At 38.5% G+C, this 26,329-nt stretch overlaps 1 protein-coding gene and 1 long non-coding RNA gene across 2 annotated transcripts in view; one reads left to right on the top strand and one right to left on the bottom strand.

Moving 5' to 3' along the window:
* Window positions 1–2,585: 2,585 nt before the first annotated feature.
* Window positions 2,586–7,671, bottom strand: LOC148185883 (uncharacterized). Its single transcript, XR_015775557.1, has 3 exons — window positions 6,962–7,671; window positions 6,562–6,623; window positions 2,586–5,989 (listed from the first exon to the last, which is right to left on the bottom strand). It is a non-coding gene; the product is annotated as an uncharacterized LOC148185883 (long non-coding RNA).
* Window positions 7,672–7,850: 179 nt separating this feature from the next.
* rerg (RAS-like, estrogen-regulated, growth inhibitor) overlaps window positions 7,851–26,329 on the top strand; it is a 58,144-nt gene continuing 39,665 nt past the window's right edge. Inside the window, exons 1-2 of the mRNA XM_042511487.2 lie at window positions 7,851–8,153; window positions 18,675–18,810. Of these exons, the coding sequence (XP_042367421.1) occupies window positions 18,750–18,810 (61 nt within the window). The 5' untranslated portion in view covers window positions 7,851–8,153; window positions 18,675–18,749. The remainder of the gene's footprint in view (window positions 8,154–18,674; window positions 18,811–26,329) is intronic.

Genomic DNA, 26,329 nt, shown 5'->3' with positions numbered 1-26,329 from the left:
ATGTCATATTTTGACATTTTTGCCTTACTATAGCCTTGCTTTTTCGGTCATTTTTTTCACATGCCAAATTATGCTGTTTTTGTCCCTTTGTGCGTCTTTCTATGCTATGGCTTGTCTTGAAAGGCTATTTAAACTAGTTTAATGTGGTTTTCAGCTGTTTTTGGGACATGTCATTTTTTGACATTTTTGCCTTACTATAGCCTTGCTTTTTCGGTCATTTTTTTCACATGCCAAATTATGATGTTTTTGGTCCTTTTTGAACCTTTCTATGCTATAGCTTGTCTTGAAAGGCTATTTAAAGTTGTTTAATGTGGTTTTCAGCTGTTTTTGGGACATGTCATATTTTGACATTTTTGCCTTACTATAGCCTTGCTTTTTCGGTCATTTTTTTCACATGCCAAATTATGGTGTTTTTGGCCCTTTTTGAAACTTTCTTTGCTATGGCATGTCTTGGAAGGCTATTTAAACTAGTTTAATGTGGTTTTCAGCTGTTTTTGGGACATGTCATTTTTTGACATTTTTGCCTTACTATAGCCTTGCTTTTTCGGTCATTTTTTTTCATATGCCAAATTATGCTGTTTTTGTCCCTTTGTGCGTCTTTCTATGCTATAGCTTGTCTTGAAAGGCTTTTAAAACTAGTTTAATGTGGTTTTCAGCTGTTTTTGGGACATGTCATATTTTGATATTTTTGCCTTACTATAGCCTTGCTTTTACTGTCATTTTTTCCACATGCCAAATTATGGTGTTTTTGTCCCTTTTTGCATCTTTCTTTGCTATGGCATGTGTTTTGAAGGCTATTTAAAGTGTTTTAATGTGGTTTCCCCTGTTTTTGGGACATGTCATATTTTGACATTTTTGCCTTACTATAGCCTTGCTTTTTCCGTCATTTTTTTCACATGCCAAATTATGATGTTTTTGGTCCTTTTTGAACCTTTCTATGCTATAGCTTGTCTTGAAAGGCTATTTAAAGTTGTTTAATGTGGTTTTCAGCTGTTTTTGGGACATGTCATATTTTGATATTTTTGCCTTACTATAGCCTTGCTTTTTCTGTCATTTTTTCCACATGCCAAATTATGGTGTTTTTTTCCCTTTTTGCATCTTTCTTTGCTATGACATGTCTTGGAAGGCTATTTAAAGTGCTTTAATGTGGTTTTCCCCTGTTTCTGGGACATGTAATTTTTTGATATTTTTGCCTTACTATAGCCTTGCTTTTTTGGTCATTTTTTCCATATGCCAAATTATGGTGTTTTTGGTCCTTTTTGAACCTTTCTATGCTATAGCTTGTCTTGAAAGGCTATTTAAACTAGTTTAATGTGGTTTTCAGCTGTTTTTGGGACATGTCATATTTTGACATTTTTGCCTTACTATAGCCTTGCTTTTTCAGTCATTTTTTCCACATGCCAAATGATGGTGTTTTTGGCCCTTTTTGCATCTTTCTATGCTATAGCTTGTCTTGAAAGGCTATTTAAACTAGTTTAATGTGGTTTTCAGCTGTTTTTGGGACATGTCATATTTTGACATTTTTGCCTTACTATAGCCTTGCTTTTTCGGTCATTTTTTTCACATGCCAAATTATGATGTTTTTGGTTCTTTTTGAACCTTTCTATGCTATAGCTTGTCTTGAAAGGCTATTTAAACTAGTTTAATGTGCTTTTCAGCTGGTTTTGGGACATGTCATATTTTGACATTTTTGCCTTACTATAGCCTTGCTTTTTCGGTCATTTTTTTTCACATGCCAAATTATGATGTTTTTGGTCCTTTTTGAACCTTTCTTTGCTATGGCATGTCTTGAAAGGCTATTTAAAGTTGTTTAATGTGGTTTTCAGCTGTTTTTGGGACATGTCATATTTTGACATTTTTGCCTTACTATAGCCTTGCTTTTTCGGTCATTTTTTCCACATGCCAATTTATGCTGTTTTTGTCCCTTTGTGCGTCTTTCTATGCTATAGCTTGTCTTGAAAGACTTTTAAAACTAGTTTAATGTGGTTTTCAGCTGTTTTTGGGACATGTCATATTTTGACATTTTTGCCTTACTATAGCCTTGCTTTTTCGGTCATTTTTTACACATGCCAAATTATGGTGTTTTTGTCCCTTTTTGCATCTTTCTTTGCTATGGCATGTCTTTTGAAGGCTATTTAAAGTGTTTTAATGTGGTTTCCCCTGTTTTTGGGACATGTCATATTTTGACATTTTTGCCTTACTATAGCCTTGCTTTTTCAGTCATTTTTTCCACATGCCAAATGATGGTGTTTTTGTCCCTTTTTGCATCTTTCTATGCTATAGCTTGTCTTGAAAGGCTATTTAAACTACTTTAATGTGTTCTTCCCCTGGTTTTGGGACATGTCATATTTTGACATTTTTGCCTTACTATAGCCTTGCTTTATCGGTCATTTTTTTCACATGCCAAATTATGATGTTTTTGGTTCTTTTTGAACCTTTCTATGCTATAGCTTGTCTTGAAAGGCTATTTAAACTATTTTAATGTGGTTTTCAGCTGTTTTTGGGATATGTCATATTTTGACATATTTGCCTTACTATAGCCTTGCTTTTTCTGTCATTTTTTTCACATGCCAAATGATGGGGTTTTTTGGCCGTTTTTGCGTCTTTGTATGCTATAGCTCGTCTTGAAAGGCTTTTAAAACTAGTTTAATGTGGTTTTCCCCTGTTTTTGGGACAGGTCATATTTTGACACTTTTGTCTTACTATAGCCTTGCTTTTTCGGTCATTTGTTACACATGCTAAATTATGGTGTTTTTGTCCCTTTTTGCATCTTTCTATGCTATAGCTTGTCTTGAAAGGCTATTTAAAGTGCTTTAATGTGGTTTTCCCCTGTTTTTGGGACATGTCATATTTTGACATTTTTGCCTTACTATAGCCTTCCATGTCTGGTCATTTTTTTCCACATGCCAAATTATGGTGTTTTTGCCCTCATTGCAACTTTCTATGCTATGGTATGTCTTAGTGAGCTAATTTTCCTACATATCATATCGTGTCATTTTTTTCCCATTGCAAAATTAGGGCATTTTTAGCCCTTTTGCATTTTGCTATGCTATGGCATGTCTTAGAAGGCTATTTAAAGTTGTTTAATTTGCTTTTGAGCTGTTTTTGGGTCATGTCATTTTCTGGCGTTTTTGCCATCCTATATAGCCTTGTCTTTTCTGTCATCTTTTGACATGCCAAATTATGGTGCCTTTGGCCCTCTTTGCAACTTTCTATGCTATAGCGTGTCTTGGAGGCCTATTCAAATTGGTTCAATGTAGTTTTTGGCTGTTATTGGACATGTCATTTTATGACATGTTTGGTCTACTATAGCCTTGCATTTTTTGTCATTTTCATTTTTTTTTCAATTTTTCAGTTTTTCAGACTGCTACAGTATGAAGTTTCATCAACATACTGTATGTGACACTTTTTAATTTTTTAAAGACATGATATGTTGGCATTTTATTTCAAAGTGTTATACTATGCTTTTTTGAAATTGTATTAACCCCTTTTCATTTTTTCAATTCTTCTCAATTCTTTCAATTCTTGCTTTGACATGCTATACAATAACTTTCATTGTTTCATTTTTCAATTCATCATTCACTATGACACCTTTTCATTTTTGACATGCTATACTCTGTCTTAAAATTATTTTTTCAAATACTTTTACTTTTTTAAAACTACAAAATTGCAGAATTTCCATGGAAAAGATTACCAAAAAATTAATGCAGTTGCGGCAGCACATTTAATAAAGTGATAAAACAGAAAAAGGGGGTTTAACTGAGTTAATCTTTTTCAGACAACAAGACATAGCTCATACACTAAAAAGTATAAGCTGAGTGTAACAAAGAAGATCACATTCAGTCACATATTTATATTGGAAAACACAGTATTATGAGAATTTGGGAGGTTACCATGTTTAGATAAGGTGTTCAGTGTTTCCCCTAGAATTTTTTTTCAGGTCTGGTGGTAAAACTGAATATGTATGTTATGTATATGTATATTAAAAACTTAAAACAACGTAACATAGAGAGGATGTCTGAGTAAGCTGCATTTATTTTAAAATAGTTGTACATCATGAGCAATGTGCACATGATTCACTGCAAGACCACAGCATAATTCTCCTTTCCCATCTCTAATTTTGCTCCTTAGCTCAGATGAGAACAAAATGAATTGTGTGTTGGGATTTTTTTCTTTTTGACTGGCGGTACTATGGTCATTTAGCTAACCAGTGACCTTTGTTTTTTCCCCACTGCATTAATTTAAACCTGCAATCCTCCATTCTGGCAGTGAGAGTAAAAAAAACAAACTGTCGACTTGTGCATACCTCCATACAGCTCGCTGTAAGTGACTAAGTAAAGCAAAATAGTATGCATAGGATGTTATATTTTGAAAATTAACAGGATTGGCTGCTGGTGTGTCTGTGACTTCCTGCATTATTTGCTTTGCAGCCTGAAGCAGTGAGGCTCTTCAGTCTGATTGCCATATGGTGGATTAATTGTTTTTAGCATCACACAACCAATGCAAAATGCCCCAATTAGCTAGCAGAGTTTAATCCACGCACTTTAGAAAGTCTAGAAAATAGTTGTGATTGTTGATGATCGTTGGCCTGATCTGAAACATTGTAGGGGAAACACTGGTGTTTGTCTCCTTTCTCACATACAAATTAAACAAACCAAGTTGGTAAGGTGAACCTAACATACACTAATCCATTAGCTTACTCCAAGTCAGTTCATACACACACACACACACACACACACACACACACACACACACATATATATATACACACATGAACTGACAAATAGAGAATTAGTATTAGCTGATTTTGTAGAACATGCAGCTGTAGGGAGCAAATCTTGAGTGTCTGTTATTAGGTTTTGGGTTTTTTCCAGTTAAAAAAGCCGTCTAGTGTGTGATTGACTTGTCAGTGGCTCTGACAATGAGATGAAGAAACAGTCCCCTAATGATTTCCAGTTTCCAAAAATTGAGTGAAATAAGTCCATCATCCATGTGCCTGTCACCTCATTCATTTTTAGTTCCTTGAAGAGTGTTTCTAATTTGGTAAGGGCCTCTGTGAATGTTCGCACTGGTGATGTGCATTAAGAGTTGCTGAACATTATGCAAGCATCACCTTTATCAGCTAAGATCATGTCTAATACTACAAACAAACACATTTTGCCAAAGACCCATTAAGTGCTATAGAAGTGCAAAATGATCTGGAGGCACCTGTTCACATAGTCTCCCAAGCAAAGCAGCTCTCATTGGTGTGTCTGCTTGCCACTTGCGTCATAAGTTTTTACCACACATTGTTTATGGCCATAGCAGGATCTGATGATGTACGTGTTCTGTTTGATGAGTCTCTGTGTGTCAGTAAAGAGATAGTCATGTGTGACTGTGATATGAAACACTATGATTACTAAAAGGAGGAAAAAGAAGAATAAAGAGCACCTGAGGCCACCCCGTCCAACCATCCAGAATGGATGACAGGGTCTGGGGGATGCGGGTTCCATCGCTGATCCCTCGTTGGTGACACAGTTGTCTACTGCCGTCACTTAGGTGGTAGTTTGACACGCTACTTGTAGGAGGAGGGTGCTGTTTCACCTCTTGTTTGTTATCTTGTGTTGTTGTTGTCTTCGGACAGTATGCCAATACTGTCACCCTCAACTTCTCTTCCTGGCAGTCCGTGTTGGTCACCGTAGGAGCAGCAATCCACCTACACTCCTGAAGAGTCCTTAATCCATTGTAATGACTTGAATTGGCTCTGGGCGTTAGCCGACCTCTTTTGCAGGTGAGTGGAGAGCCCCACGAGTTTGGAATGGCTGATATGGACCCAAGTAGACTTTTTCTGTGACTTTTACAGCTGTTTCGGTGGATAGCAGCACCTGGATTGGACCGTGGTACCATCTCTGCTTTGAGTGACACCCCTGGTAGTCTTTAATGAGCACCGGATTGCCTGGCTTCAGGTTATAAAGCACTGCTGTGGCTGCTCAGGGCAGGGCTCCTTCACCTGAGATGCAATGTTGATAGTGTATCAGACAGGTTAACACGATATCACAGCATTTTATCAACACATGAGGTTGTGGTTTGAATAGGATGTCTAATTTGACCTATTTCACTTTGGGGCAGTATCCTGAAAGGAATAATACATTTTGTCTCTATTATGACTTTTTTTGACATGCCATACTATCACATTTATTCGATACACAACACTGTTTTTCTTCTAATAATAATCCGATTTTTTGCTTTTTTTCCCCAGCATACTATATAATTAAATGCAAAAAAAAATCGGCAATCTGTAACATGACTTTTTGCAGTTTTTCCATGTAGTATACTTCTACTGTGTACAGGTGAAATTCTATATTGTGGTAGATTTATATATGTCAAAAAAGCATCAGCATGTAGTGATGACTACTGCAAATCATTTTAAAAAACATCAACAGTTTGGCCTCTCTTCAGTCAAAACAGAAACAAGCACCAAATGCTTGCAATCTGCCTGGACTCCGCTCAGTGCCACATGCAGCTTTACTTAAAGTTTAAATTATAATTCAAGATATAACCTTAAAGAAAAAAAAAACTCACAGGATAAGAACAGGGTGAAGACCTGAACACAAGCTGTATTCAAAGATAAACAAAGCTTCTTCCTGCAATAGAAACGTACACAGTTAAAACAACCAAAGACATAATAGAACATTTGTCAAAAATGAAGCCTATTAATTGTTACAAAAAGTAAAAAAAAAAAAAAAAAATCATAACACAGCCAGAGAATCACATAGTAACTTCCAAAAAATTTTATGAAAACTCATATCTGATGGAATATTTACAGGAAATAATATGCTAAAAAACTCCTCCATATTGCTTATTTTACACAAACTTGTTGCAATTGTTGTTTTTTATTTGATAAACCTGGCAGTTTATCAGTTTTTCTGTATTGCTGTTGTTATTAATAAATATAAGAATATCCATTAAATAGTTTACTCACTGATAGAAATGGGGTCCCCTCAGGAAAAAGGTTTGAACCACTGCTGGAACATAACAGCCATCAAACAAAAACGTTTTAGCCTTGCTAAATTAAACAGCAATTTCGAAAGACATAACATCATTAAATTCGGTACAACATGTTTAAATGAAGCGGTGGATAGTAATGAAGTACATTGACTTAGGTACTGCATTTAATTATTTTTTTTCTTTTCTAAAATTCAGAAGTCCATAACTGTACTCATGCAGCCACAATGTGCCAGTAACCTATCTGACCATTTATTTATAATCAAATACTAATTAATTAATTAATTAGGGTTGTATAACTTATGAATTTAATCTGTATGCATTTTCCCCTGGCCGTCCTTCACACCCTGTAATTTATATACCGCTTTATATTCCTCATAAACTCCACCAGCAGCGTTTGCTCAGCTGCTTAAAAATCGGCGCTCTTATTTTCCCTCTTTCTGACTCATTTGATCGATTTTTCGTCCATCCATTCATCTGGGCTTCTAACGCATCCCGAGCGTGTGCACGAAACGAGGCCATGCAAGCCTGTCTCGAGTCAGCATTGATTATAGTCAGATAGTTTAAAATGGGCATTTTCAGATGAGCTTTGCTCTCTTAATCTACGTTGATGGGAAAAAAAACCCAGTGAGTGATAATATGACTCAGCAACTTCTTACTTGTAGTTGAGTAATATTTGACCAGGAGCATCTATACTTTGACTCAGAAAGACCTAATAGTGTTGGTACTCTGTTTGCGTTTTCATCTTAATGAGCACGGAGCTTGTGTTGTCGCTTTATGCCACTAGATGTCGCTGTCCTCCATCAGTGCGGAGCTGCAGCGGTATGCAGCAGCAGCAGCAGCAGCGGCAGCAGCAGCCCGGTCAGAGGCAGCAGAGTGTCGGGAACTCCAGCAGCTCCGCTCCGTATATTTCCACTGACCCTCCGTTTTAGGGATTCATTCATCCAAGTCAGAGCTGCTCGGTCTGTCCGGACGAGATCTGTCCATCCATCCACCCGTCTGTCCATACAGCTGCATACACAGCTCTCCTTTCATCCAGCTGCTCCCGCATCTGCGAAGGTCAGACGCGTCATTTTTGATCAGCGGACCTGACAACTTTTTGTTTTATTCCTCTCTTCCTGATCGGCGTTTCATCACCGGGGGATTATTACTGCATTCAGCTGTCATTGGTGAGTCTTCCTTGGTGTTTTCATGTGAGGTGCGTCCCCTCCGGACACAGCACTGCAACATCGAGGTGTGATCAAACCTGTGGTCAGGCCAGGAGGTTTCATCTTTACTGACAGAATTAGACCTTTAGGGAAGGTCATGTACGCAGTGTGTCTTTCTCTCATGACACAAAATAGTATTTCTGATATCTGGCGAACACGCTTTGGTATTCATACCACTTTAAATGGGAATAATCTTGCTTTATATTTCAATATGTTGTATGTCTCAGATTACAGTGCTCTGTCATCTAAAAAGTTGGACAGATCTTTCCAGTCAGTCATTTCAGCTGTTAATTGGTACAGATCCAGTTTTCTGTAATACAGTCACGTGGATCTTCACTTCAATCTTCATGAATATGCAGGGTTTATTTCTTACTCTGCTGCTTGATCTTCTCTTATTGAGTTCGAGGACGTAATTGGCATTCAGGAGCAGCTCTGAGTGTTACATAATAGCTCACATCTCAATGGGATTTAGGGTCAGTCGACACATCCGACACGGCTGCCTGCCAAACCGGGGTCCAGGGGGACTCCCAGCAGGGGTCCTGACGGAGGTTGTGGGTGGGATGCCAGCAGAAGTGAGGATGGAGAGAATGACGAGTAGAGAAGATTGCAGAAACTTTAACAGCCTCTGAAACAACAAGTTACAGCGACTCACAGCTGACATGCACATATCAAGATTGAGTGCATCTAGTATAGTGTGTGAAATGACGTGCAATGCTAATGACTCAGTAGTGGGATGTAATCTAGTACATTTGCTGCAATTAAGTGGCATGAAAACGAGCCTATCTGAGAATTGTAATTACAACTTCACTTTACTTTGTACGATTTTACATACAAAATTTATGTTCATCATAATGCATATGATGTTTTCAATGGATTTAGAAATACAATATCATATTTACAATAATACAACATGTCTGAAAGGGCCTTTCTGCCTTAATAATACTTTTACTTTTAATACTTTAACAAAACCTTGTGAAGTTTTGACTGCTGGTAGTGCTATGGCGTATGATGCACAGATTAAATGTGACTACCCTCCCTCGTTGGTATCAGAAATGCTAGTCAGTTAAAGTTGTTATTAAAATTTTATAAGATTGATTGCGTTCACCTAATAAAAACTGGTTTGTAAAAATCAGTTTTATTTTAAATTTGATTTGTGTATAGAAAAAATACTGACAATTTTTAATCTTATATTTTTTCATACATTTTTTAACTGAAGATGAAATTGTTCACAGTATTGACTGTTTTCTTACTTTTGGATTAGTCTTAGTTTAAAAGGCAGGTATGTTGGTTAGGAAAATTCCTATTTTAGTAAGAACAAAAGAGAGTAATCATAACTTTTGTTGGTTATAAAAAGCTCCACTGAGCACTTTTAACTACATGTTGTTTCAAATACTTCTGTTATTTAATTGTATTTAAATGTTGAATACATACGTTTTATAGGTTACTGAGTATATTTTATGCTGGGGTATTTCTACTGTCATTTAAACAAACAGTGTGTAGGATTTAGTGGTAGCTAGTGGTGAGGATTACAAATTGCAACCAGCTAAAACTTCGCCTGTGTGCTGTATGGTTAGGATTCCTTCATTATTCGGGAGTCTTTTACTTTAAGTCGAATTAGGTGCAGATGTCTCCTCATCTCCAAATCAAACAAAATGAACAAAAAAATAAAATCAATTTTATGTTAAAAATCAGTGTTTCTTAGATGCTGCTCTGCACATCTCAGATGAGCTAAGCACCTGCTCATGAGTGCTCTCCTTTCTCATCTGATAACTTAAGATAGAGATGTTCAAGAGGTGTTTACTGGGAGCCTGAATTATCTGCAAAAGTCTCCTCCTCTCCAAAACAAACGGACCCCATAATTTAAACTGATAAAAACACTAAATAAAGCCGTTTTATGTTAATAAAATCTGTGTTTTTCTGACACTGCTTGTTGGATTGGGGCTGCTAACTATGGTGGCCAACGCCAAAGCATAAATAGCCCTATCGAGAGCCAGTATTTGGTTCATCTGGTTTGGTATTGGCTACCATAGCAAAATGGCAGTTTGATTTTGAGGACCCTATGGACAATTTGTAAATAGCTCATATTTTTTCATACATTTTATGTCTGCCTATAAAGACATAAACGGCTCATTCCAAGGTTAACAAAAACACGGCGATTCTTATATACAGATGATTCTACACTAAACAAAGCATTCTTGTTATGTTGTATTTCTGCCAATATATCCTCCTAAATCCCACATACTTGATGTTTATTTAAAATATTTAAATACTTCCATCTCCAGTAAGATGGATAAAATAGCTGGTTTTCTTCCCTCTATCAGTAGAGAAAGACCGAATCTTGTCAGGGCAGGAGTGCCTGAAAAAGTTTGATCAAACAGGAGCAAACTAGTTTCAAAGTGTGCCAGTGCGAGGGCGGTTTTGACAGACACCTGTCACCTCTGAATGAAAAAGCAGCAGTGAGTAGCACACTGGAGCATTCTTCTCCACACTGGTTTCCCTCCAGAGGCAGAGCACCAGTTCACTGTATGCATTTAGATGACAGGCTTGTGGTTTGCAGGCTTTCTATAGCCTGTGGTGCAGCAGGTCTCCTCCCAAGGTTTGGAGCTCAGAGGTCTGTAATCTCCCCGAACCACAGCACCACCACCCAGATTCATTTCTCAGGGTAAAAATGACACAAAAGCCAGCTGGGCACAGAGCGAAAAAAAAATATACACGTGCCCAGTTTGACAGTTTGGATGGGCTCCCTGCAGAGCAGAGGTCTGTGGGTGGAAAAAAGAAGAATTGTGGGTACTAGACAAAGGGCGTTGGGTTTATTATAGATACAGTCAGTTTTTAGACTTAGTTAGGGAGTGGGTGAGAGTTAAGTTGGCCGGGGTAAAAAGCCATTTTTTTAAGACACACCGCTGCATTTAGTAAACTTACCATTACTGTATATCAGTACTCTACAGCCATTAATGCTATAATGTAATAGACTAGCATGTTTTAGTCAATTCCATGAATGTTTAGAGGCAGTATAACAGCGCCAACGTTGCTTCATGCCATTAGGGATTTGCATCCTCAAGAACTATCAGTCTTTAGAGGCTCCCAACTCTTAACCAGTGGCTAAACAATCCAACACTGGATAAAACTTAAGATCCTTTTTGTTTCACTACAAACAGCTGAGATCCCCATCGCCTAACCCACCAGACTCTATTAAAATGAACTGTAATTTATAAAATAGGGGCCAAGTTGAAAAATACCCTCTAACTCTTGATTTTTTTTTAACTTTATTTGACATACAGGATGCTTTGTTTACCCCTCAGTGTAAAAGGATATGACATTGTATAGCCGTCCCCATAAATACTGACTGTATCTATTAGCTCATGCTCTGGAATTACTACTATTAATCTCATGTATTTTAGGATGAAAGGTAAATTTTTTAGCTTTTATTGGTACACATGACCGTTTTACTCCCAGAAACACTAAAGCCATGCAGAAATTATAGTTACAACATGATGAAAACAGATCTGTAGTGTACTGCCAAGTTGGCTTCAGCATGAAAAACTACTTTTTCTTTGCCCGAGTTCTTTTTGTATACATTTCTCTTGTAGTTCCCTCTCAGCACTGCAATATGTCCTCATTCAACAATTTCTATGATATCTTTGAAAAATGCACTACATTTATTTGTATGATATGTAACAAATAAGCCCACCACACATGGTGACGTCATGTGACATACTTAAAATAAAGTTACATAGGTTAGGTTTAGGAAATCAAAGTTATGAAGGTTAGGTATAGAAATGTAAAGCTTCATATTAAACATAACATGATAACATACCTTGTGATTGCAGCCTTTAAGATTACCTGGGTAATACACCAATTTATGGCTCATTATTACGCAGATTATACATTTCTGTGCATTGCCTTTTGATCGATATGTTGATTCTTGCAATGTAGTTTGTATTGTTTGTTTTGAATGTGTTTTCATGGTGGTATGTGTAGGTGGACATACACATTGTTTCATAGACCAGACTGGGTGTCTTGAATTTTTGCAAAAGTCTGATAGAGAGAGAGAGACAAGTAGTCTGGGATAATGATGCGTCACTATGTTAAGTTTAGCAACTGCTTTATCCTCACTGAAGCTGTTTATCTTGTGATTACGCGACGGAGGTGTGCATGCATGTGTGTGTGTGTGTCTGCATAAGAGAGTCAGGATGGTGGGTGGGTGGAGTGGGTGGAGGCCATAAATGGCAAAAATGTGAAGAAGAAGGACTGTGCTGGTGGGGAGACACTCCTGTGATGTGCCTCTTCCTCCTCTCTTACTGGTGTTTCCCCGCTGCTCTGTGGGAGAGCCAGGATACACCGCAGTGCTGTGTGTGTGTGTGTCTATGTGTGTGTATGTGTCCAGTATTATGTGTGAGATGTAAAACAGATAGAAAGCAAGAACATGAAAGCAAGATACAAAGGAGGAATACAGCTGAAAAAGTCTGCTGTAATAAAAAAAGAGCTGTACAAGCTGTTTTTGTGGGTTGCTTCTATTACATTCATATTTGAATTATAATATATACACTGTATTTTCAAAAAATAACTTAAGACATATCCTCCACACTTTTCCTTTTTCCACAAAATTAAGTGCAATGCTAATGACTAATCAATATGTAACAGCTATAGGTTACTACAGTGTTTAGGAGTTTATAGGCTCCATCTCATCAGCAGCAAATTGGCAAAACTTTATGCATGGGTAATGAGAATTGCATAAGATGTGGGTGTGATTTAGGCAGGAACAGATTTAGTTTTGAACCTGTTCACAGTGAAACGGTTATTTCATGTTTTCATTTTGAAAGGACTGGTTGGAAAGGAAAATGTGCTTGTGCCCTTTCTTGCTGAGTGTTACATGAGAATATAAATATGGTTTCATGTCTGTATGCTAGATGTGAAGCTACAACCACATACTATATAATATAATGAACATAGCCAATGCGACATTACCCCTGTGAGGATTTGAGTGAGGCATTTTGGCTGTTGCCATCTTGAATTTTTGGAGCTAAAGTAATTTGGATGAGAGGGTGGAGCCAATCCTAACACTAGCTGATAGCTTGGTTAGCACAGTATAGTTACAGCTATGGTTAACTGTGATAATACTAATAATAATTTTTAATAACAAAAAAAACTGTATTAAAACCTTTAAAACAAAATATACAGCTGAAAAAACATCAAACTTCCTAGAGGATATTTTGGCATAAGCAAATGCTGAACAAGACTTTTACAGACAACCAAAACTTTACTATTAACTTCCATGAACTGAAAACACACTGAAATAGCAACAGCTGCAGCTGCTTTGTGAATCTGGAGTTATGTCATGGTTATGCGGTTATTTCACCATAATAGTGACTTGTCAACATAAATGGATGACACCCACCTGTTACTCCATGCCCTTAATTAGGCTTAACTTTAAGCCTTAATAACTTGGTGAGTTATACAAAAATCAACTCTCTCTATAGTTTTCATGAATGGGGACATTAGCTTCTGAAACCAAAACCGTTTTAAGGCTGTAAACATGTTTATATCTACTGTAAAGTTGGGCATTTTAACATGGGGGTCTCTGGGGATTGACTCGTTCTTGGAGCCAGCCTCAAGGGGCTATTTGAGGAACTGCAGTTTTTTGGCACTTTTGCATTGGCTTAATCGTTTGGCCCAGGAGGCTGCAGCTTGGGTTAGGTTTAGACAAAAAAGCAACCTTGTTAGCGTTGGGAAAAGGTTAAGTTTGGGTTCTAATTACGACTTTAGTATATTAGGAGACCTTATTTGTTATAGTCACAAGAACAGCTATACAGTACATGTATATGTGTGTGTGTTCAAGGCAGTTGGTGAAATGACTGATTCTGTGGTTTTCCTTAGGAGAAAAGTCTTTAAATGTATATGGCACAGTTATTGCTCCTAACTTTTTGACGGCTATTATCAAAGTGGTCCCGGAGAACTTAAAAATTACAGCTTACCAAGCTTTATTTGTGGCCTACACTTTCAAGTTCAACAATTGACACATCTCAGGTGGATAAGACTGCATCACCATCTCATAAATGCCCAAAACACTTTCAACTTAACTGGAGAACAGAACAAAATGTTACTGTTGTCACTGTTAATGCCATTACAACATTACCACAACAAAACGTACTGTTTTGACAGTGCTGTCTGGTTGGTGGAAATGTGGCGTTCACATTAATCATGATAAAAACAATAATATTTAAAGACGCTGACGGCTGCCATGATGGCCCTTGCTGAAAGAGAGAGTGAGACAGAGATGGATGATCGACCTCCACTTGAGCCACACCAAGCGGCACAGAGCCACACCATATATGGGCATGTGTGTGTTGGTATAAAAGGCAAAAGGTTAAACCCTGAGTGTGATTGCTGCAGTGGATGTGGAAGCAAAGCGCTGGAAGTTTGCCACTTCATAACTTCAGCCAGTGTGAAACTGGCGAACATGTCCCTGGCACTGACACACACACACATACACACACACAAAGACATTTTTCAGCTTTTGTTTAAGCACACAGGGTGCACTGAACGTCTGTTTTCAATTTTTTCCAAATTTTCTTGCTACAGATGGTTTAATTCATGACAGCCGCTGATGATAGATCTTTTCTCAAACAGGGCTGGCACTTCAGCACACTATATCTATCTCTCCCTCTCTCTATATATATATATTTACATATATATATATATATATATATATATATATATATATAAAGGTTCTCACAAATGCCAGATATGTTTGAAAGCCAGTTTTCTGTCACCTTTGATCACACTATGAGTGTTTCATTGTTGTGTGCGGTAACACAGTTAAGAATTTTGGATTTACTGTAGCTTTGCATAACCAGCTATCAATCTGTCCCCGCTGATCGAATCAGATTTTTTTTTGTTGTAATGGGTAGTACTTTGACAACAGAAACCAAAACATTAAATGTTAAGACAGTCTGAGCCAATAAAAATCTGGATTCTTAACTTTCTCTCAGAGCCGCTCTGTATCCTGCCAAAACAAGAGCGTGAAAATGTCTCGACTCCACAATGTGAGGTGAAAAGCATTCACCTTGACCACCATCCAATTTTCATTTTATCCAAGTTGGCTTTTAACTTTAAATCCACAAAGACTTCTCTCAACCCACAGACAAGTATAACACTCTACACTTCAGCTGAACCATTAGCACAATGTTTTCATCCAACAACAACAGCACTTCATTGTCTGTTCACCTGCTCTTTGATGCGTTGCGTGCAAAATCTAAGAAAGAGAGGCACATGTGGCACTCTGATGGATGCAGAGTCTGACAGGTTCTCAGGGTTAGTGCTGACAGATTTTGGGGACACTGTATAACATGCTACCTGACAGACTAAAGCTGTAACAAACTCACAGGGAGGTTTCTGTCACAATCTGAAAGTATTCCTCTTTTCTACATCTAGAGTCTTAAAAGATCAGGATGTATAGACTCCTACAGATGTGATTCCTCTCAGCCATCACTTTTAGGGACACAGTGCAAATAAAAAACAACAAGATATACGGCCGCACACCAGTCAAGTTGCAGTTAAAGTTTATATCCATGTCTATGAAAACTTGGATGCTTCTCACACATCTTCCCGTCAGCAGCACAGGAGATCTGTACAATCAGCAGTGTCAAAGTGGACACTCGAGATTAGTGTCATGGCCAGAAAAGTGTTTTTGCAGAACATTATGGTGTCAGAGTTGACCTTTGACCTCTTAAATAAAATATCGTAAAATATCAGTGCTTCATCATTTCACCAATGAGGCATTTGTGTAAAATTGGAGCACATGAATGCATAGATTATCTTATACTCCTTCAGATGCAAGGTAGCTGTGACCTTGACCTTTAAACACCAAATTCTAATCAGCTCATAATTGTGTCCAAGTGGATGTTTGTGTAAAATTTGAAAAGAAAAAAAAAAACAAAAAACCCTCAAGGCGTTCATGAGATATTGTGTGCACGATAATGGCTGGACAACCACTTTCGCTTTCACTAGTGATACTTTTAACAAACCGTAACTCAAAATTCCTGCACAGTATCCCTTTAAGACCTGGTCAAAGCAGAAGATGGCACAATAATATTCATTTGCGCATCTTTGCAAAATATGTGATTCTAGAAGCTTAGAGACGTAGAAGGGACTTGCAGGGCCAGTTAATGAACAACTGTAGCTGGCAATACACCACATAGAGACTGTGCCCAGCCAGGAATTAGTCTGTCACACAGAACTACTTTTACTCTTTGGTTTTTGTATGGATTAAACATGCAAGATTTAAACAACGTATTTAGTAAGCTTTAGACAAGATGGTTGGAGGATTTTAGTACCTTTGGGTCAGAGCCAGGTTCGATGTAAAAAGCTGCAAAACGCATGACAGAATCAAGTGTGTTTTTGTTGAATTCTAGATAATAGTCAATTGACATGGTGCTTTGACTCGTGGTTTGCACTGTTTCAGCTGCGTTTTGAGTCAGGTTGACAGAGGTGATTCTAGTCAGAGTTTTCTGTTGTGAGACTGCAGCACAGTACAGCTCCTGAGGAGATTTTTCTTCTGTAGTATCACAGCAGCATCAGTTCAAATCCATGACAATCTAGCTCCAAACACACTTCCCTATCAGGCTGCTGCCACCACTGAATAAACATTATAAAAACAAGCCAAAGCCTGGTGTGTTTGTTGTTGTATTGTCTCAGTTAGGATTACTGCTAATTGCCAATATTTCAATTGGAAATTAAAGTTGTTGTTTGATTGTTTTTCATTACATTTTGGAAGAGCAGCCAAAAGAAAAACAGTGTTTGAGGCAGCAGTTTAGAATCAAATATCTTTTGAGATAACTTCATAGTGGGTTGCTTTCTCATTAAACAGACCTGTGCTTGGTTGTTTTAACGGGCTGCAGTTGTGTTTTCCTTTTGAATGAGTTCGGCTCTATGCGTGCGTTATTCTACGCTCCCCTGCTCTTTCTGTCTTCTTTTCTCTATCTCCCTGTCACATCTCTCACACAGCTGCATGAAAAAACACAGCGAGGAGGTCAACAACTCAAAAAACAGACTGACACGGCTGTCTCTGTACTACATAGTCAAAGTCAAATCATTTTTTTTCTGTGGCTTTCACACACCACGCTGGTTTCTCTTCCCCACATAAAGGTTCATCTGTTCCACATTACTGTGCACATGTAAATATGCCCAAACATTAATTCATGAACTTGTTTCTCAAGAATATCACCAGAAAAAAAAATAAAAATAAAACATGCTTAGCAGCTGCACATGTTATTTTAGGACTAAAATATAAAAAACATTAGTAAGAATATACTTTTCTCTCATTTCATATAACCACGTATAAGCTATTCAGTACTCTATATTAAAGTATGACAAAACAAAATCGATTAAAATGATGTTCAGGGCAGAGGACTATATATATTACAGAAACATAAATGTAAAAACTACATTTTCTAAGTTTACAAATTGCAGTTTGCTTGAAACTGTTAATTTAAGTAAGTTTATTTTGTTTTAGAACTACTATGCAAAAAATCCTTTACTTGTGTTTACTGAGCTGAGAATCAAACTTAAAGCTGCAATTGGTAGAAATAATCTTGTAATTATTGCTGAAACTGTCACTATATCCCACGCCCAACGCTCAAATAATGACTCCAGTTTAAGGTTTTAAGTTACACCGGGATGTTTTTTTCTAAACATAACCATGGTTATTTGTCTCCTAAACCTACCAAAGTAGGTAACTGAAGTTTATTTTGAAAGACACAATGCAGGTAATGGGTGTAAAGCGACATGCTGCCCCTGAGAGTCCAAAACTGATGCTAGAGGGGTACCTACTGCGTCATAGTTTGACTTTAGGGCCACTGACCAAGCTCTGGTATTGACAAGTTTAGCGTGAAAATGCGCTGTGCATTCAGATGTTTATATAAATTGACAAATTATGTTGTTTGTTATGAACAAGCAGATTGACATGATTGACAGCTGCGTTAGAGACTCATTGGCTATGATTGGTTGTGTTTGTTCAGCCACTGTGGATTCTAGTAAATATCATTAGAAGCACTACAAGGAGAAAAGAAACATCATCATATATGACAAAACGTTAAAAAAGTTACAAACTACAGCTTTAAAAAAGGGGACATCATTTAAGTATACTTTCAATTCTACATATTCAATGCAATGGGAAAACTGTTGAAAAAACTATTTTGCAGGGTTGCTCTGTCCTGATGTAACTGACTGTAAGCCTCGGTCCAGTCACTCATAGCCCGACTTTTCTGTTGATGTGTCCTGCAGCGTGCTGAAGGACACAAAGGAATCACTGTATGACCCACAAATGATGGGAGCTAAAAGTAGAAATACCAGCAGAAAGAAAAATACAGTGTTCAAAATCATACGTCAGTTAAACAATCAAGTTGTTGGCATTAAAGTGTATTTTAGCATGGAAACTACAAGTGCATTGTAACATACACTTGTCTTCTGTGTTTCTATCAGATGCTGTGATGATAAATGGCTGACCTCAGCACCCACTGACTGATTCGCTGATTTTCGCTGGCTGCAGCTGCTGTCATGGCGAAAAGCCCGGAGGTGAAGCTGGCTGTCTTCGGCAGAGCGGGGGTGGGCAAGTCAGGTAATCTGCTTGGTATTTAAAGTATTTAAATAACTTTGGGTGGGCCATAATTAAGTACTTTCATTTATTTCTTTTTTTTTTTTTTACTGTTCATTCAGCCCATATAAATGCCTTTTCAAACAACATTTAAAATGCTTAAATTTGCAGGTTTAATGGTGTTTCACCTCTTTCTGCCTCATTTATGTTGCCGCTGTGCGTCTCAGCGTGACCTCTGCTTTCTAATGTTTTCCTCCAACGTCCTGTCAGTATTTTTACACCCGCCATAATTTCTCCTCGCTCTCAGTTTGTTTATGTTGTCAGCATTATAGTAGGAGGTTGTTTTTGGTCTAGCTTGAATACCTTCACTCCCACAGATAAGCCGGCTGAGTCATTATCATTTGGATTCGGCATTCCTTTGTAAGCTGCGGCAGCACGGCCTCAGCTGGGGCCCTGTATGTTTTCTCCAGTAGCTAACAGAATAACACAGACCATATGTTTCCTGCCGGCAGCAATTCAAGACTGATTGCTTCTGTGTAGCAATCAGCTGTTGGAAAACATGCCTTTGGATCTGCTCCATGCTGAAGGAGGCCATTAAAATGCCTGAGGAGGTCAGCTGAACTACTGTACTGAAAAGTATAATGACTGCAGAGTTCATAACCTTCAGATCAGAGAAGTGTGGTGGTAAAACAAGGCAGTGAGACTGACGGTGACATGCATGTCTCAAACCTTGTTCAGGAAACTGAGACATTGAAGCTCAAATCTATAACTTTCCTTGAAGTAAGAAGTTTCCAAGGCTGCAGACTAACTATTTACAGTAGTGGCACTATTACGCTTAGCTTTTTAAAATTTGGATGCACCCAAAATTTCTTGCCATTTGGCCCGGCATTTATACATGTTTAAGCGTTACCTTTTTTGTCAGTTTCCATACACACTGGTCATTTCTGAACCAGCGTGTGAAGAAACACAGAAGTCACAGTTCAGTGCAAGTTCAGTACAGCAGAAAAAAACAAATGCATGAGGATCTATTTGCTTTCATTTGTTTTAAACAGACAGTAGTGCAGGTGTCAAAGATAGACAAAATCCTCTTTCTGGGGACTGAGGCAGCATTTTTGCTTTTTTTTCACTTGGGTAAATTATTTTCATGATCAAATTAAGGAACATTTCACACATGTCTTTGTTACAGTGTGTCCACACTGAACAAACACTTTCCCAAAAGACGCAACAGGCTGTAAAACTGAAAAAACATATCTTTTGCTATGAAATTGAAAATACTAAATAAAAAGAGTAAAAGATAAAACAGGAGAAAAAGGAGGAGTGTTTCAATTAGCTGGCTATATGTAAAGGTCAGTTGATTCAGTAATTTTTTTTCCATTTCATTCTGCTTTTGTGTCTGAAGGCTGTTTTAAAGCAGTGGCGATAAGGAGGGGGCTCCAGTTTGTTTTTTCCTCGTCCTACCGATTGGCACATCTGGGTGATGTCATCCAAAAAGTGTTTTTTTGATGTGTTTCAATTCATATGGTCTACAATGGTGGAACAAGCCAGTTCACCATCCTCATCTAATAAACAACTATCTCTCTGTTGCTGTTGTAGCTGACTGGGAACCTGCAGGCAGGTCTTCCAGCTCCGGCTTTCATTTACGTTTGCCATAGTGTGACTGACTCGCACTCTAGCCAGCTTGTTGCTGAAAAGGCCAATTCATAATTTCCACGTCTACAAGGGTCCACTTTGGTCTGTGTGACATAAATGTCCACAACCGTGTGGACTGTATGTATACAAAAGAGCGGCAACTGCACATGATCTAATCTCTTGCTTCAGTCCAGTCCAAAACACAGCTGTCAAGGCATTCACTCCAAACCCAGCAGCGGCTTCTAGTTTTACTTTCACCTGATGTCGGCAGTTGGAGGATGTGAACTCCATCCCAGCCCTCCCATACACTGCTGGGGGGTAACGCTGCCCGTCACTTGGACAATGAATAGAATCAAATCCTTGGGACCACAGCTGCCCGCAGATGTTCAGTGCAAAAAGTATGTCTGAGCCTTAAGGCATTACAGCTGCTGTTTCTCACTTGTTGTGCTAACCTCAGCAAATGTGGCTGACGCCACAGGCCTACGGCTAAACATTTCAGTGCAAAATTCCCACCTGTGAACTTTGTTCTGCATTAAATGCATCATTGAAATCAATGTCAAGAGCACCTCAACCAATGAAAATGTTTAGTCACACTTGACCGATTTTAGGTTGCATGTCTGTCTTCACTTAATGAAGGTGGACCTCCCTGACACCTGTCAATCATCTTGACCAGTTGTCACCTGCCCTGATTCTTCACTGCTGCTGTCATTTATTCTTCTCTCCTCAGTTTTTACTGTGACTTTCTGCCCTGTGGCTACAAACGTATGCTCCATTTAGAAAACTGAACTGGTCGATTCGGTTTTTGTTCAAGCTTCGAGCATTGCTGAATATAATCTTCTTTTCAAATAGCACTAAGTGATCGTTATTACATTTAAACGCTTGCAAGAACATTTTTGTCTCGCTGCAAAATATCTTCTATACCCTTTTCACATGGACATGTTTCTCAAGTGGATGGTGCATTCATGCAGCTCTACAGTTGCATGATCCTCTTCATCTAATGGCACACTCTTTAATGCACATAAACGGACATGGTGCAGGTTCTTAGTCATCATTGTCATGCCTGACGTTACATGTAGCCCTGGTGATCCCTTCAACAATAAACAGCTCTTATCCAAACATAGTCTTTCAGTGGAAGCCCACGGATGCTAATGAATCAGCCTTCTCCTCAACATCAGGACTGTGGCTGCACACTCCCACTTCATGCACAAAATGAAAGATAGGAAAAATGTTCTTTGAAGCTTGTGGGGGGTTTCAGTGAGCGCTCTTTTGTGGTTCATAAATTTCTATTTTCAGCACTCCCACTCAAGATTTTGTATGCCTAGTATCTTCACCTTTAGAGAGACTATACTTTAAATAGAGGACCACAGTATAACTTTCCACCTTCCTATCCAGCAGAAGTGTCCTTGAGCAAGATACTTAATTCATGCTAGTTCTTGATCTGACCTTTGCGTGTAGGTGGTGTTAAATATTCCTACTGCAATAAGTAAAGTTTTTTATGACATTTTATAAAAACTGAGCTGGATAATGCCAACCAGTGGTGAAAATCAATTAAATGATTGCTGCCTCTGGTCTTTCAAGCATGGGAATTGGTTGATTTTCTCAGTTTTGTCAGATTATTTTTGGGTCTTGGACTGCTTTTTATAGACTTAAGAATAATTAAAACAAGACAAATGCTTTCAGTTCAGAGTGCTACCCCAAATCTGCTTTTGTTTCTTTTGTTGGTCAAACCAAACGTGTATCCAGCTTGATTTTAGAAAGTCTGGACAAAGAAAAAACAACATGGAATGTGATTTTTGGAAATTGGATCCAAACCACATTTAGGCAGATTAATGATATCAGATTCTAATCAGGTTTACAGACAAATCTCAGTCTGGATGCTCTGGTCGCTCTGACTGGATTTCAAAGTATCTTCTATGCATTACGCAACAATGACATTAAATCCAAAGTAACATAAGTGCTGGGCAGAAGTTCTGCACTGTGATGTGATGTAAATAAAGTAGGTTTTATTAAATTTAGGATTCTGGTGATGTGACTGATGTTTTTTTTTTACAGCTATGAGTCAAACTGTGTATTTCCATGGAAACAGAGATAACAGTGAGAAAAAGCTTTTTGGCTTCAGAGCTAATTGCCCCTCTACATTAATAAATTTTGATTCTATATTTTATTTTGTTGGTGAGAGTAGTATAATTGCAATATTACACTTGAGGGTGTGCTTAAACATAATTTGTGGCAGGACAGTGATGCAGTCAGGACAGAGGTCCGTAAGCATCACTGTAATGTTACCTAATTGGTAACTCCATCCCGATCCATGGTGGTTGGAGGGCGTTGCTGCAGAAACATTGTACCTACCCTCCAGGCTTCCCCAGTGAGTTAGAGGCCTAATTTCAAACAGCCTTCAAAAACCCTTTAGCACTGAAACTATAGTCTTAGTGTTAGGTCTGTTAGCTGGTTCATCACAGCTAACTTAGTAGTGCTAATAGTAGTTAACAATGCTTAAGGGGATTTGTGGCTCAAAATTAAGGCGCTTTCCAACTGTGAAGGAGCCCGGAGGATTGCCACAATGTTACCGTTAAACAGCAGCATCATCCAACAGTGGTGATCGCCTACCTCCCACCCGGAGGGTACAGTGTAGAGTGGCTAACTAACTAATGGAAAGTGTGGGTGGTCAGTGGGCACTATGGAACTTCTGGATCTTCTGTAAAAGTGCTCTGGCAACATGTTTTTGTTGTTTGTTTGTTTGTTTTTGGATTTGTTTTTATTTTGTTGTTTGTTTGAATTTGAAAAAAAAATGGACTTGAATGGAATGCTCTGATGACATCACTGCACTTTATGATGAAAGCGTAGAAGCCAGTGACATCATGATCACTTTGTGATGTAAAGTTCTACAATTCTCAGAGCTTATAAATTCAGGCGAGGTTTTTGGTTCTTCATTTCGATATCGTCAGACTTCGAGAGCACACACAGAGTGGAATTCAGATTTTGCAAAATTTAAGCAAAGATGTTTGTTGTAAACCCTAACATCAACTTGTGGACCACCATGCAGCAAGCTTCCAATAAAAGGAAGTGGGAGGATGTAAATCCAGCCGGGATCAGAAGGGCAGACAACCACAGCCCAGATGAAAAAAGGAGCAGACTGGTCAAGAAATATCCCAAGAGGAGAACCCTTGGTGCACGTCTTCCAAGGGTTCTGAAAGGAAAACCAGCCAAAGTCAAGAGGGTACTGCACAAGATTGTACATCAGGGTCCAGAGAAAATGGATACCTCTCCAAGTATTGCAGTGTCACCAAAACGTTCCACCAGAGTGACTCTACCAGTGAAGGCTGCACGTGCTCGGTCCACCAGAGCAAAGTGGGCTTCGCTGATTAAGGCTGCACTTGAGCCTCCTGAGAAGATGGATACATCCCCGAGCATTCCCATCCCATCTAAATGCTCTGTGGTAGGGGCCAACGTTGCATGGACTGTGCCGATGACAACGCCACCAGCTGCTCCGGAGAGAATGGATACCTCCCCAAGTGTTCCAGTGTCACCAAAACGCTCTATGGCATGGTCCACCAGAGTAACTCTACCAGTGAAGGCTGCACGTGCTCGGTCCACCAGAGCAAAGTGGGTTTCACTGATAAAGGCTGCATCAGAGGCTCCTGAGAAGATGGATACATCCCCGAGCATTCCCATCCCATCTAAATGCTCTGTGGTAGGGGCCAACGTTACCACGGCCATGGCCTCCTTGGACGTCCAGATGAGAAATCTTTCCATCTAAGATTTCCACGCAGAAGACTTCCCCAAAAAAACCCCATACACACGCGCATTAGTTCTTGCACATATGTGAGGACCAATTACATTTTTGGTCCTCACATATAAGCAATTTCTAATGCGCGCCCACACAAACACAAACACAAACACAGATACAAAAACCTGCACACACACCCAGCCGTCCGTGGAGAGGGGACCTCTCTTTGAATTGCCTTTCCCGAGGTTTCTTCCCATGTCCATCGCCTTGTTCTGATGTTCATGGGGAGTTTTTCCTCGTCTTCTTAGAGAGCTCGGGCTGGGCACCTGTTGCTGATCTGGGTCTATCAGGCCCAGTGAAACATCTACAGCAACAATTTCCCCCTAAATTCGACATCTCCAAAAACAAAAAATAAATTCCCTAAAATGATTTCATGTTTATATGTCTGTTACTGAAAAGATACACTTATGTCATGTGTAATATTGAATTTATTTATTCATTTATTTTATTAACAAATCAGGGGACAAGCACTGATGAGTATATTTTGGTTTAAATTTTGCTATTTTGTCTAGAGCTACAGTATATTTTGGTCTTTCAGAGAAAATAATGATGTTTCTATTTTTTATACAGTGCAAAAGGCAGAATGTCTGCAGAGAAAATATGAATGAAAGGGGAGAGAAAGAAAATTTTTTTAAATTGTTTAACGGGATAAACAGGTTATGGTACTGTCAGAAATGTACAAAAAACTCAATTTAAGAAATGGAATCAGGTGGCATCAGCTTCAAATCTGATTCACTTGGTGAAAGGCAATCATCAGCTGACTTTTTGCTTCAAATAATAATCAATATATTGCAATGATTTAAATTAAGTATGTCAATTTTGGTTAGTATTGCTTTTGAAAGTGTAATATTCAATAACTAGCGAGTTATTTTTAGGAAGATAACACATAAGTCAGAAGTGGTGAAATTTAAATGTTTTGGGTGTAAATGTCTTGCCTTTTTTTGTTTTCTGTTGGCTTTGCTGTCAGAGAGACAGCCAGCTAGCCATGTTAGCATGTGGAAACATAGTGACCACTGACCACCCACGGTCTCCATTAATTAGTCTCCACTCTAAGCTGTACCCACTGGTGGATGGTGCTGCTGTGTAACAGAAACATGGTGGCAGCCCTCAAGACTTCTCCAAGGTTGGGAAGGGCCTTAATTTTGAGTCGCAAATCCTCTTAAGCATTGTTAACTACTGTTAGCACTACTAAGTTAGCTGTGGTGACCCAGCTAATGGTGCTAACAGACCTAACACTAAGACTATAGTTTCAGTGCTAAAGGGTTTTTGAATGCTGTTCAAAATTAGGCCTCTAACTCACTGGGGAAGCCTGGGGGTACAATGTTTCTGCAGCAACGCCCTCCCACCGCCATGGATCGGGATGGAGTTACCAATTAAGCAACATTACAGTGATGCTTTTGGACCTCTGTCCTGACTGCATCACTGTCCTGCCACAAATGACGTTTAAGCACACCCTCAAGTATAATATTGCAATTATACTACTCTCACCAACAAAATAGAATATATAATCAAAATATATTCATGTAGAGGAGCAATTAGCTCTGAAGTCAAAAAGCTTTTTCTCACTGTTATCTCCGTTTCCATGGAAATACACAGTCTGACTCATAACTGTAAAAAAACATCAGTCACATTACCAGAATCTTAAATTTTATGAAACCTACTTTACAACTTCAGCAAGCAGGTCTATCTTGAGTAACCACCGAGCAACAAACACATTTTCTAGTTCCTGTTGAGTCTGCCAGCCAATATGTGCAAATGCTTTCTAGATGTTGTTGAGTTTCACAAGCTACATAAATAACCCAGATATAAGCACAAAAATGCTTAGCCTGCTCAGTCTTGTTACGACTGAGAAAGTGAAAGAAAGAAAAGTCATTTTTCCCTAAACAGATGACGCTGCTAGATTCACAAACTCTACCTGAATTTTTAAGCCAAGTTTCAAGTTACATGTATCTTTGTTTGAATGAAAAATTCTAACCATATATCAGATCATTTCTGAGTAAGTTTTACACATAAGTCCTGAAACCCAGAAATGAGTTAGCGTTTTAGCACTCACAATCCCCCTCGTCTTAAAGTCAATAGGTTTTTGGTTAGAAGCCTGAAATAAAAAAAAACAAAACAAACAAACAA

Source organism: Plectropomus leopardus, chromosome 22, assembly GCF_026936395.1.
Source record: "Plectropomus leopardus strain MGB_pleo_1.0 chromosome 22, ASM2693639v1, whole genome shotgun sequence".
Classification (NCBI taxonomy): Eukaryota; Metazoa; Chordata; class Actinopteri; order Perciformes; family Serranidae; genus Plectropomus; species Plectropomus leopardus.
This window is presented reverse-complemented; position numbering and strand designations above follow the sequence as displayed.